We start from the raw sequence: 12,534 nt of genomic DNA, 5'->3' as shown, positions 1-12,534 counted from the left end.
TGCACCTCAACATTAAGGATGTTGGATGTCACTTTATTGTTTACACTTTGTTTTTGCTGCTTTCAAGTTGCCAAACAAATATTGTTAATGCTGGTTTAATGGGGAACTAGGAAGCCTTTTACCTACATGTACAGACACTTGGGACCAAAAAGCAAGGCCTATTCCTGTCAACATTAAATATTAAAGCAATTTTTTTTATTAATTACCATGTGGCAAATGAGAGCATGAATTTGCTGTATATCATATTTGTATCTGCAGCAGACTGACCTGCTAACCTGTCTTAAGTTAATATTTGTACCTTTTTTTTTTTTCCCCCTCGCACTGGAGTTTTCCTTTTTTATTTGGCACTGACAAAAAGGCTCAGGTGATTTCCGCATGCGTGACTTTGGGGGGAGGGTGGTCAAAGTTCCAGGTGCAAAGTCAACAAACAGCCACAGTCTTAAGATGAAGGATCCTATCAGCACCTGCTCTGTGAGTATTTCTTTGAAAAAGCCACTTCTTGTTCCACAATACTTCTAAAAGGCCCTCGGCTAAAATATAATCCTCAAATGTGCATTTGATTTGCCATGAGTATGAGTAGGAGTTTGCGCTCGGTGCATTTAGGCCGCAACGGCTTCATCGAGCCTTATCCTCTTGTCTTTCAGTACAACCGGCTCTATCAAAATGTGAAACAACTTTCCAAAACCGGCGAGTACTTCTGCAAAGAGCTTATGGCGGTTTTTCAGCAAAGGTAGGTTCAGCGCGGACTAACTTTTAACGAACGGAGGAGTTACTGTTTGACTGAGTTTGACTTCCTGTTTTAGGGCTGAGATGGAACTTACTTATGCCAAAGGACTGCAAAAGCTCGCTGGGAAACTTATCAGGGCCTCCAAAGGAATGTCAAATAAGTAAGAGCGATGCAGTGCCGGCTTTTGAATTGACTTGATTGTTTTTGTGTTTGAACATGAGCTCTTCCTGCCAAGTGTACAGAAATAATAGCATAACGGGAAATAATAAGCGCCCCGGCCCGGTTACCTGCTGTGTCCAAAACACAGGCTGCTGAGCCAACAGCTCTAACCTTTTCACGCTGGCTCCCCACTCAGTTCCACTTACAGGGCCTGGTGTCATGTGTCGGATGAGATGTACTCGAGAGCAGATGCCCACAGGTAGTCGTCCTTCCAGAATTTCCCCTCATAGCTGTGACTGTCCACACAACAGAACAGAGACTTGGAGGTCAATGTGGTGTTTTTTGTTCTCATTTCAGATCATTGGGAAATGCCTTTCAGCAAGAAGCGATCCTGGAAATGAGACAAGTGTTAGACGAGCACAATAAGAGGAAGAGGCCTGTAAGGAGACATTTCTTTATCTTTTTATCAGTATATTTGTCTATCCAAGCTTCCAGTCCAGTACAGTATCTCTGTCCTTTCCTCTCCTTCAATAGCTCGACAACGCCATTGAAAGGACTGGAAAAATGGTTACGACCAATTGGAGTGAACAACTCAAGGTGAGGAACAAACGTATAAATCAGCTGAAAGCGTATTATCCTCATGCTGATACGTCAATGCTTCATTCTTAAGGTTTGTGTGGCAGTCAACCATTATGTAATGCAAAATATACCGTAGATACAGTACCTCAACTTTAACTTGTGTGATTCTGTTGCACTGGCCAATCCTGAACGTAATGGAATTGAGAATGTATGGTTTTATATACGTTAATGTCGATTCTTTGTGTTGTCGTCTGAAACAGATGAAAAAGAAACTGTTTGGATTAACAAAAGAACACGAGGCTTTGTTCAACCTCGTTGAGAACAACAGGCAGATGTGCACAGAAAAGGAAAAGCAAAAGGTTCAGTAAATAGCTACACACTTGTTATCTCTTATCTATTAAGGTCTGCTAGGAAATGTGTTAAATATTTTGTCCTCCTCTTGACTACAGATGCTGAACAGGCTGACTAAGTCAGCGGAGATGCAGGCGCGCGTGGATGAAGAGTACTTCAATGTCAACATGGAGGGTCATCAGATGAGACTCAAGTGGGAAAACACGCTGAAAAACTGCTACCAGGTGCGGGGAGAAAAAGAAAAAAAGACTCGATTCTCACACTGCAGGCATTTAGCTGTTCTCCTTACCCAGACGGCCCTTTTTGTGAGTTCAGTGTCTCGCTCAATGACACCTCGTTTTTTTTTTTGATGAGAGCTGACCCGGTGAGCTCGTGGTTGCAGGAAATGCTCTTTAAGCAGCAGGTCAGTTTGCCACCAAAGTGCCTTTTTTCCATCCAGGGATTTCTGCAGCTAATTTCATGGGGTTTTCTTTTTACTGAAACTTTAGCATAGATTTAGATGCTAATCATCCAGGAGTCTAGATAGAAGGGTTTGCTGCGCACAAAGCCTCACGGTGCTACTCCTGCTTTTTCAGATCCTCCATGAGCTGGAGAAACAGCGAATAGAGGTCCTCTGCGGCATGTTGAGCAGATACAACCTCCACATGTCCAGCTTTGGGCAGATCATCAAACATGTAAGGCACCCTGACCGACATCCTGCTCATCGGTCACAAAATCATGGATGTAACTTTTATCCGCCGCCTCCAGGGCCAACGACAGATAGAACAGAAAGTCCAGAGGGTGGACATGGAGGCAGACATACAAACCCTGGTGAAGGAAAACTGCATCACAGATGAAGACCACAAGGCTGAGTTTTTAATGGCAGATTATTTTGTAAGTCTGAAATGTTTAGCTCTGAGAAACTATTTGGGTCCCAGTCTGTGACGCCACAGAGATAAAGATGCCTTAATAATTTTATGAAAGAGCTAGTATTTTATTGAGTTATAAATTCTATTATGTAGTTGTGAATTTGTTCTTGGGTCTCATTTAAAAATGTGATAATAGCCGAACGGATGACCATCGCAGTTACTGATGCAGGATCTGTGTTCCGGATGCAACAGGAGGAAGACAGCAAGTCCCTGATGGTCAAAGACCGAAGAAAAGAGGCCATAAGAGTCAAAGTTCAGCGCCTGGAGGACACTATTACCAAAACAAAGAAAGACAGAGAAGGCGAGTATAGCGTCCATAGAATAGTGTATTAAAACAGCACAATATGATTTGATGGAGGTGGTAAGAAATGTGTGCTCATTCATTCTGTTACATTCGACATCATTGTCACAGGAATCGAAAAACTGATGAGAACATATTCTGCGAATCCATGTTTTTCCAACCAAAAGAACCTCGAGGAGACGGAACTGCAGATTGACGAGGTAAGAGGTGTACAGCGTGCGATGTAAGGAGGCGTGTGCTGATGCATATTTTATTTAAATTGATCCTATATCAGGTTGTCTGAGGTATATGCTAATGATATCTTGTCACTTGTAGACCACCCTAAAACTGGATCTCCTTGAAGCCACTCGCTGCAAACTCTCTGTATCGCTGGCTGAGTTAGAGGGGAAACCCAAGGCCCATCACCGTTTTAGTGAAAGCATTGTGAAATGGAAGGATAAGGTAAGATTACATTCATCATTTTCAACAGGTACATCCTGCATTGAGGGCAGCTCAGGTTTAACTGCGGATCAAATTTAAGAGGATATATTGGCAGCAATGGAATAGAATATGGACGTTTTCCTATCATCATAATCACAGGAAAATGAGAAAAATTTTGTTTCTGTCACTTAAGAATTAGAGAATCGTATCTACTTATGAGTTGAGGTTCTCTTCACAGAGCAGGCCATAACGGCTCTGGAGGGCATGTGAAAGATCTTTGCTAATTGTGACACAGCCTTTCACACTTCATGTGATTATGCAAGACTAAGTGAATACATTAACAAGAGCCCCACTCTTGATACTTTTAGTTATAGGTAAAAGACCTTGATTCTTTTTGTCAAATGACCTCTGGACCACCTAAAAGTGGTTTTAAAAGGCCCTAATACATTTCCATGGATGTGTTAAGCCACTATAGGGCGAACAGGTGTTCTGCCACAAATAAATTCATTGCGCTGAGTCTTTAAGTCATCTTTAATCTGTGCTGCGCATAGCCAATGCCCATTTCTTTTTCCATCCACACCTGTGCTCATTAACAGGGACTTAAATGCACTTTTATGGTAATGCACCACCATGTGTTCATGTGTAGGAACTGCCTGTCCCAATTCACCCGACGTCTCCCTCAAGATAACTAAAATCACAAAAACCTGCATTATGGCATAATACATGGAATTCTTTGGAATTTAGCAAGTTTGCTTTTGTGCTGCCACAGCTTGATGTACATCAATATATTGCGCGTCATCACAAATTCACCTTAACTGGGCTTTGCAATATGAATGTAACCCCCCCTTTTCTCTTCTTTGTCCGTAAAGAAGCGGGCTACTTTTAAATAGAACTCGATTCCCGGGCCACACCAACACAGCGAGAAAACGACCAGACAGATTATATACGTATCAAAACAATAATTTATTTCTATTTAAGATAAGTTTAAGAATTTTAAAACACATCAAGTAAAAAGCCAGGAGACGATAAAACCCGAGGGATGATTCGATCCAGCGTAAAAGAACCTGTTAAGGTTCAGTCCAGAGTGTGATTTGATCCGGGTTTTCCTCAGTCCCAGGCACCGAATGGATCACTCTCACGTGATTTCAATGAGTCCGTTCTACATGAAGGAGTCCGGGGACCAGGGTTTCCGGGGCGCCACTCTGCTCCTTCACTACGCGTCTCCCCAATATTGTTCCGCCGTCAGCTGCCGGACCGGGCACCTTCCATTAGGGAGTTGCGGACGTTTGCCCTTGGGGATTCCAGGAAACGGCTCCAGCAGGGCACAGGGGATCCAGCCAGTGACTCCGGGGGACACACGTCCAGCCGTCCGAGCCGCTGCTTCTCGTGCAGCACGCCTATCCGTTTTCCCTGGAAAGAGATCTCACCTCCTTTTATTGGGAGGGATCTTCCAGCTGGCCAATCCGAGCTAATTAGGTGCAGGTGTGTCAATTAATCGTGAGAGGGAAAGAAATACAAATTGACAGCTATATTCAATAACGCAAAACCACAGCAACAACTAAGAAAATCACAGCAAACAATATATAGAGACCACAGCAAACAATAAGTAACTATACAAAATAAACTAAACTCAATCACCTGCTCACTTAATTATATTATGTGACATGAACAGAAACCTCCGTATTTAAAACCTCTTGTATGCAGAAGAACCTGTGGCCAGGAGTCGTTGTAACACAAACTGCCTCCGCCTCAGGACTGTGAGCACAGCGTCGTTCAACTGACTCGTCCGGTCAAGCTCAGGAGGAGCGCGTTTAGATCCCGGCAGTCGCTGAGGGCGTCCATCATCTACAAAGGGCCCGCTGAGTTCGGGACGCGGCTCGAGTCCGCGGAGGCTTCACCAAGTGCGGACGACCGAGGCCCCTCGGCAGCTTCGACGCGCGAGACGGCGGCGGGAGCAGAGCGCGGGAGTGACGTCGAAGGACACCTGCCTCACACCGGTGACGGCAAAGAACAAGGTAATGCGGTTTTTTTTTTCTCTCTCTTCATTTTCAAATCAGCACGTTTGAAATTTCAACATGAATGGAAAAATATCAACAGCTGAAGTGTCGCTGGAGCTGTGCAGCATGGGGACGTGCAGAGCGCTGTACGACTTCACGCCGCAGCGGGGTGACGAGCTCGCTTTGAAAGAAGGTAAGTGGCCACTCGCGGCGCAGATGACCCGAAGCAGTAGAGGCTTGTGGTTGAGCGCATGAAAACCACTGGATGTCTTTCACAGGAGATCTCGTAGACATTTACAGAAAGGAGGAGAACGGTTGGTGGTTTGGAGAACTTCACAAGAACAAAGGCCATTTTCCTTCCACTTATGTCGAGGAGCTGCCCGCGCTGAGCGCCGTCGAATCATCGGACGCCTGACTGACGTCACTGACCTACCAGAGTTACGGAAGCCACCCCAAGGCAAAACGATTATGTTTAAGTGCCAGACATGTCATGGAAACAGACAAATACGACTTCTGACTGATCTGAACAATTTTAATAAAAACATAATTCAAAAAAACATTTTGGAATGCACTTAGGATTCATACAGTGTGCATTATTTAATACAGAAATAATGCATTATATATAGTTATGCCAAATTGTGTAGATATACACCAAACAATAGTGAGGGGTTAATATGTATTTAAACAGATTAATATATTTACAAATTCAAATACAAAGCCAAGAAAATAAAACTGTACACTTATCCAGACCGACTTTAAACAGAGTAAGGACATGAGAAAAATGTTGACTGAATGAATTGATTATGTATTAATTTATTCATTCTTTCAAACATTTTCCGTTATCCTCCCCCTATCCCTGCAAGAAAGTCCTTGCCCGGCATTTTATCCTCCCGGTATTTCAATTTTAGGAGCGAATCTGCGAGATAAACTCCTTCCGGACGTTTGCAAGGAACGCTGCCAAGTTATTGGTCTCCTGAAGCCGGCTTTCCAAGACAGGCAAACACTCGAGAGCGGGGTCACTGGATACAACTGTGGAAATTCAAAACTTCTTTGTAAAAGACATCAACAATCGTTCTTTCAGGATATGGCTGATAATATTCCATGTTGTCATTATTGTCCATACAAAAAGGGTGGAGGAATATTTTTCCATACTTTTTTCAGTGGCACTGCCATTATTACTTAATAATAAAAGCATAAATATTTAGTATTTTTCTATATTTTCTAAATAATTTCCCAAGACATCTGGGTAACGTAGTTTGAAGCAATTATTCAAACAGAAGAACATACAGCATCTCTTATGGGCCACAAACACGCTTCATTTAAGGCAGCGTTTATGGGAATGCATCTAAATAAAATACAGTGGTTGTGTTCACGGGAATCAATGAACGCAAGGTTCTCTTAAATATAGTGCGTGCGTGTCTGTGACTTACTCTGGTAAGATCCATCGTCTTTAATCCCCATTGTGACAACATAGGCACTGTCCTGATCCGAGGGGTTGATATTCCGGAAAACAAACTGCAGCTTTTCACCTTGACAAGTACAAAAGACACATCATTCATTTATTTACATATTTAGGAAAGAAACAGCACGCTCCGTAAAGATACTGAATACGTTATGCATGTTTGGCATACCTTTAGACAACTGTGTTTTGCCTTGGATTGTTCGTATCTCCATCCCTAAATGCTCTTGAAAGACCACTCTGGCTTTCTGGAGATTCTTCAGTCTGTTTTTGTTTGCTTTGTTTTGAGACTCTATTACTGCCAAGAAAAAATAAAAAAAGCTTGTTTACTCAAACTTGTTAGTCACAAACTAGTTTCTCCTATTTATACCATTAACTTCATTTTGAAACATCAACTTACACTCTTTTCTTCTAACTTGGTCTTCTCCAAGTTTCTCCATCTTCTGAATGATGGCGTCTTTCTGCATCTCCTTCTGCTGAATCTCAGTCGTCATTTCAGAAATAGCATGCTTTTTCTCTTTCAATGACACATTTTTCTGTAACAAGTCTGGTGGACAAACATTGCATGAGTAAAAATACACTTTAACAAACAATGAAGCCTCGGAAAATGCATTACATCTTGTCAGTATGGGATGCATCGGGTAATGAGGAATTATTTCTCAGATTTAATGCTCATGGCAAACATGCACAGATGCAATTCATCAACTCACCCGTTTTGAATGTTTGTATTGTATCAAACAGCATCACATCATCCTTACATTTCTTTAAACATGTATCTGTGTAAAAGGAAAAAAACTTCTTGAAGACATATTGTATAACGTATGAAGTACAAACATTACTGCCTATATTTAAATTATAATAATATAAAATATAGACCCGAGAGAACATGGCAACAACCAAATTAATCCCAATAAGCAATGTCTCAAACATACCAAGCGCAGACTTCACAGACTGTGTGTGGGCTTGGCACAACTCCACGGTCATGTCAATTATCTCCCCATATGTTTTAAGCTGTTCTTTGTGGATCTCCTCCATAGCACTGGTGAACCTGTCACTGAAACTTGGATCGGTAATGGACGCCATTTTTTAAATCTGCAATAAAAACAACAGATAGCATAATGTTAATTATGGGTATGTAAAATGAATCAAATTGAATGCCGCAAGTGCAACGCACTTTCTGAAATTATATTTGATATTACGTTGAGGTTGAAGCCAAGACATTTACATGATGTGCAGCACACAATAATACTATGTTACGGGTAAGGTAGCAGGAAATCATTTAAGTTAAACATTGGAACAAAAAGGCAAAGTACTCCCACTCTCTGTCATGCATAACTTAACGTTACATATTTGCATAGCTTTATGATTGATTTGACCGACCAGAAAGTTTAAAAAAAGAAGGTAAAAGAATAACACTGCAGCAATAAAAAACAACGTTAAAGAAGTAACCTGTCTACTTGACTGACAGTCACACGTTGACAGCTTGGGAAATTAAATTAAAGCCTGAGGTTGGGTTTGGTTTGTTAAACTTCCCCAAAGCCTCCTTCATTCTGCTGCTGTCGGCCTTACAAATAACGAACTATAAAACGCGTACCGCTAACGAGGAGCCCCGTTAACTTACTGGAGGGCTAGATCGCATTCAAGCGGGGCTACTGCCAGCTCACCAGAGGCCATTACTCAGAAATAATAATCGTTTAACATTACGTAACGTTAAGTGACGATAGCTTACCCAAATCCGTTCAACCCAACTAATCATGTTAGCAGGTTAAGTCAAAGCGCCGGGAAACCATAGCGGTTAACGTTAGCTAACGTTAGCTTTAGCTCGCCCTGTTACTTTTGGTTAGCCATGAAGGAAATTAAGCCATTTCATTCAAACATTTTGTAGGATGCAATAACAGTTTTTGTAAATGTAGATATGGATAAAGTAGCGCTACTTACGTGATTTAATGGCCCTTGACCTTTTAAAAGTTAAGTCTCACCACTGTAATGCTACGTTAGCTATTTTTCAAATATCCGCGGTCGACACATAGGAGGCGGGGCACGAACACCGGAAATACACTGTTTCTTCTTCTTTGGTATTTTTAATAGCCGTTGGCATAAACAATAGTACATTTGCGCCATCTAGTGATCCTGTTTTAAAAACTACACTCTCCTCTTTGTCCGAGATCCTAATTTTAAACTCAAGGCAAATCAGTATGTCCTAACTTCATGAAGCAGCAGTTCTCTGATGCTAGGCACCAAATGGCATGGTCAATTTGAGAGAATTTTGTGTAATTATATATTTTAATCAGATATTTATTTTTTCACGATTGTGTTTGACCAGCAAACATATGGGTGTGTTCCAGGAAGTTATGCCCACCACATTCCCATTTTAGCAATAATAGCAATTTCCCATCACTTTGTAAACAGGGCCAAATTAGCATATATGCATTTTTTTTTTAGTGATGATCACCTCCGCTTTCAACTTCCTTCACCGATGCTTCTCTGCAGGTTTTAAAAGGTGGTTGGTTTACACCAAAGAAGGTGGATTTTACACCATTACATTATATAAATAATTTCTTCAATACTGGTCAAGTAAGAATATTTCCATGCAGATTTTATTTCCTGGGGTCATGTCTTCTTCTGGCATTTTGATAGTTTCAAAAGTATTTTAAAAAATGTTCACGATATTATGAGGGGCCGTTTAGGACTTAACTATTGAGACACTCTTGCGCACTCTACTGAACAGGCTGCTCACTGCAGCGTGCGATGAGGCTGACCGCCCGGTGCTGCAGGGGTCTGACGGGCCCCGCTAACTGCACCCAGGGTCGGCTCTAGCCCATTGGCTGCCCTAGGCGATACTAAAATTTGCACCCCCCCACCTACCACCTGGGCCCACATTGAAGCATATCCATACCATGTCATGTCTGCGTTCCATCAGGTCCAAGTCCTCCCCTAATGCAGCTTCATATCGACCTGAGACTCACTGTCTCCTGTCCTACCCAGGCGTTAACCACATATCATTCTTCACCCAGTTACAAAACGCTGTGTCACATAATAGAAATGCAGGTTTTCCTGAAGCTTTGAGTCATGTTGGACACTGTCCTCCCTGTCTGGTCATCCAGTGTCCACTGATTCCCGTCTTGGTGTTTTACAGTTTTCCTCCATTTATAGAGACAGGAAGCAAGACGTTCTGAATAAAGTGAAACAGCATTTGAAACGAAAATGAGGAGTTTTCTGCATTTTGTTGCTTCACAATTTCTGTGTCCCTTGGCCATAGTCCCTCCAAAGACTATCTATTGTCTATTGACAACCCCATGAATCACACCCGGGCTACTCTCTTTTTTTGTGTGAAAGTAGACTCCGCTCTTTTCACAATATGTCCTTTCAAGACAGTGTTACTTATAGTTCCTGCTACTTTATACCTCTACTACAATCCAAAGGAATATGTTGTACTTCTTACTCCACTGTATTTAATAGTTATTCAAGTCATAATTCAAATGACTTTTACTCAATTTTGTAGGCACTTTTTCTACATGTAGTATTTCTTCACTGTAATATTACTACTTAAATGATCTCAGTTTGTTCCACTGCTGGTCCTCTTTTGAGTGATCATGCAGGGTGTTGCTTTCACTGGACTAAAAAGAAACAGTAAGCAGCTACTACTCTTTGTATCTTTGATGAATGAAATATTTGTCATCCACATATACCATATAAAGGTGTACAAGAACTTAATAAACATTGACCCAATTCCATCTTGGAAATAGAGACTCGAGTTACTGTTTTGAGTATTTTTAAGGCACACAGATTTTATCCATAGAAGGGAGATGTGGTTTTGTTTACCAACAGTTTTATTGAAAGAATCTAAGAAAATAAGAAATGATTCCCAATCCAAGATAATTCTAGCTATACATCCGTCAGTAGAAAGAATAAATTCCAATTTTGAATATACTTATATGTATAATCATTAACATGTATTTAGCATCTTATAGATATAACAAACTAAACATTCAATGACTGTATAACAACAAATCCAGAGTTAATCTGTATAGGCCTTTCGAGGAAGAGGTAGAACAGTAATACACAGCTGTAGCTTCTTGACCATCAACAACCTGTGTGACTGGGTGGACACATTATCTGGTCCAAAGGCACCAGTGCAGACATTAAGGCTCTACTTAATAAAAACCTCATTTGAGCTCCTTCACCACAGCTTCCTGGAACATAACTGTCACGGTTACCTCAGACAGGACCCAGACGCATACCAGATCAGTTGGGGTAAAACAAAAAGGTTTATTTTGTTGAGTCAGATAACAAAAACCACAAAACGGAAAAACACCAGTAGTCCACGACTTTCTGGTTCCAGGAGTGGGCCCTTCACAGAATCCTTGACCCACGAGAGATACGGGCGTGTCAGGGGGCCCGAAGTGTGGTGAGGCGAGGTCCAGCAGGTTGACCGACGGTCGTAGAAGGGACGATCTCTTGGCGGTGGCTTTCAGGTCAACGGCACGGACCAGGGATGGCTGTTCAGGAAGACTGCAGACTGCTTGAAGACTGAAGGATGGAAGTGTCGGGTGAAGGCTCTGGCCAGGAGCTGGAACAAGAAGAAGAGTTGAGAAGGTTTCAGAAGCTGACTTCCAGGATGATAGGTGCAGGCCAGGGATGGAGGTGGCTTTGGAGGGCTGACGGATGGAGGATTTTAGTTGCTAAAAGAGGCTGTATGTAGAGGTCTAAACTGCAGCTGCCCACCACACACTCGAGGTGGAGGGGGCACCTGCAGTCTACTGCCAGAGACTATGTGTAGAGGTTTGGCCTATAGGTGTCTGCCAGTGAAATGCAGGCAGAGAAGGCTCCTGCAGTTCACTGCCAGAACCTAGAAGTGGACTTTAGGACTGAAGCCGTCTGCAAGCAAAATACAGATGGAGGAGGCACCTGCAGCTTACCGGAAGATTGTAGATGTTAAGCCAAGTGGAGGTGAGTTTCAGGTCAACGGCACGGACCAGAGATGGCGGTTCAGGAAGACTGCAGACTTCTTTAAGACTGAAGGATGGAGGTGTCAGGCCTGGATCTGGACCAAGCTGGAGGTTGAGCAGGTTTCTGGAGCTGTCTTCCAGGATTGAAAGTGTATTATTACTGAAATACTATCAAATAAAAAAATACGAATAAATACAACTTAATACAAAAAATACAGGATTATGAAACTTAAAAATGAATGTAAACATGTAAATCATTTTACTCCATGTAAGTAATTTCAAACTCAGATAAATTCTTTTCAAACGAATAAACATTCTTATTTGGATTATGGTTCCTAAGATTACCTGGAGCATCAGTGTGTCTATTGCACCACCAGCTGTCAAACTGGTCTCTCCACTCTAGATAAACCCTCATATCTACCACCCAATCTGGCTCAGGCTGGTCCCATAACGGCCGATACTCACCAGGACTTACCTGCGATGCTTCCCCGGGTCCCTGAGGAGGCTTAGGGGGACTTACCTGTGATGCTTCCCCGGGTCCCTGAGGAGGCTTAGGGGGACTTACCTGCGATGGTTCCCCGGGTCTCTGAGGAGGCTTAGGCAAAAGTTTAATGTCTGGAGTACCAGTGGCTCTTTTAAACCACCGGCTGTTTAACTGGTATACACACTCCACTCTAGCACAGC

At 42.3% G+C, this 12,534-nt stretch overlaps 2 protein-coding genes across 2 annotated transcripts; one reads left to right on the top strand and one right to left on the bottom strand.

Moving 5' to 3' along the window:
* The first annotated feature begins 400 nt into the window (after positions 1-400).
* On the top strand, positions 401-6,122 carry nostrin (nitric oxide synthase trafficking). The gene is made up of 16 exons (XM_037489574.2): positions 401-471; positions 645-730; positions 804-887; positions 1,083-1,145; positions 1,244-1,325; positions 1,421-1,483; positions 1,726-1,824; positions 1,915-2,040; positions 2,392-2,490; positions 2,564-2,689; positions 2,917-3,025; positions 3,137-3,225; positions 3,341-3,466; positions 5,199-5,460; positions 5,543-5,635; positions 5,721-6,122. The coding sequence occupies exons 1-16, from the start codon at positions 445-447 to the stop codon at positions 5,855-5,857; spliced, it is 1,671 nt and encodes a 556-aa protein (XP_037345471.2). The 5' UTR covers positions 401-444; the 3' UTR covers positions 5,858-6,122.
* A 5-nt stretch (positions 6,123-6,127) lies between these two features.
* Positions 6,128-8,992, bottom strand: spc25 (SPC25 component of NDC80 kinetochore complex). The gene is made up of 7 exons (XM_037489575.2): positions 8,840-8,992; positions 7,834-7,993; positions 7,612-7,677; positions 7,302-7,448; positions 7,074-7,199; positions 6,873-6,971; positions 6,128-6,471 (listed from the first exon to the last, which is right to left on the bottom strand). Exons 2-7 carry the CDS (start codon positions 7,982-7,984, stop codon positions 6,347-6,349), a joined length of 714 nt encoding a protein of 237 aa, XP_037345472.2. The 5' UTR covers positions 7,985-7,993; positions 8,840-8,992; the 3' UTR covers positions 6,128-6,346.
* Positions 8,993-12,534: the final 3,542 nt, after the last annotated feature.

This window comes from Pungitius pungitius, chromosome 10 (genome assembly GCF_949316345.1).
Source record: "Pungitius pungitius chromosome 10, fPunPun2.1, whole genome shotgun sequence".
NCBI lineage: Eukaryota > Metazoa > Chordata > Actinopteri > Perciformes > Gasterosteidae > Pungitius > Pungitius pungitius.
Note: the sequence above shows the minus strand (reverse complement) of the source record. Positions and strands in the feature narration are given on the sequence as shown.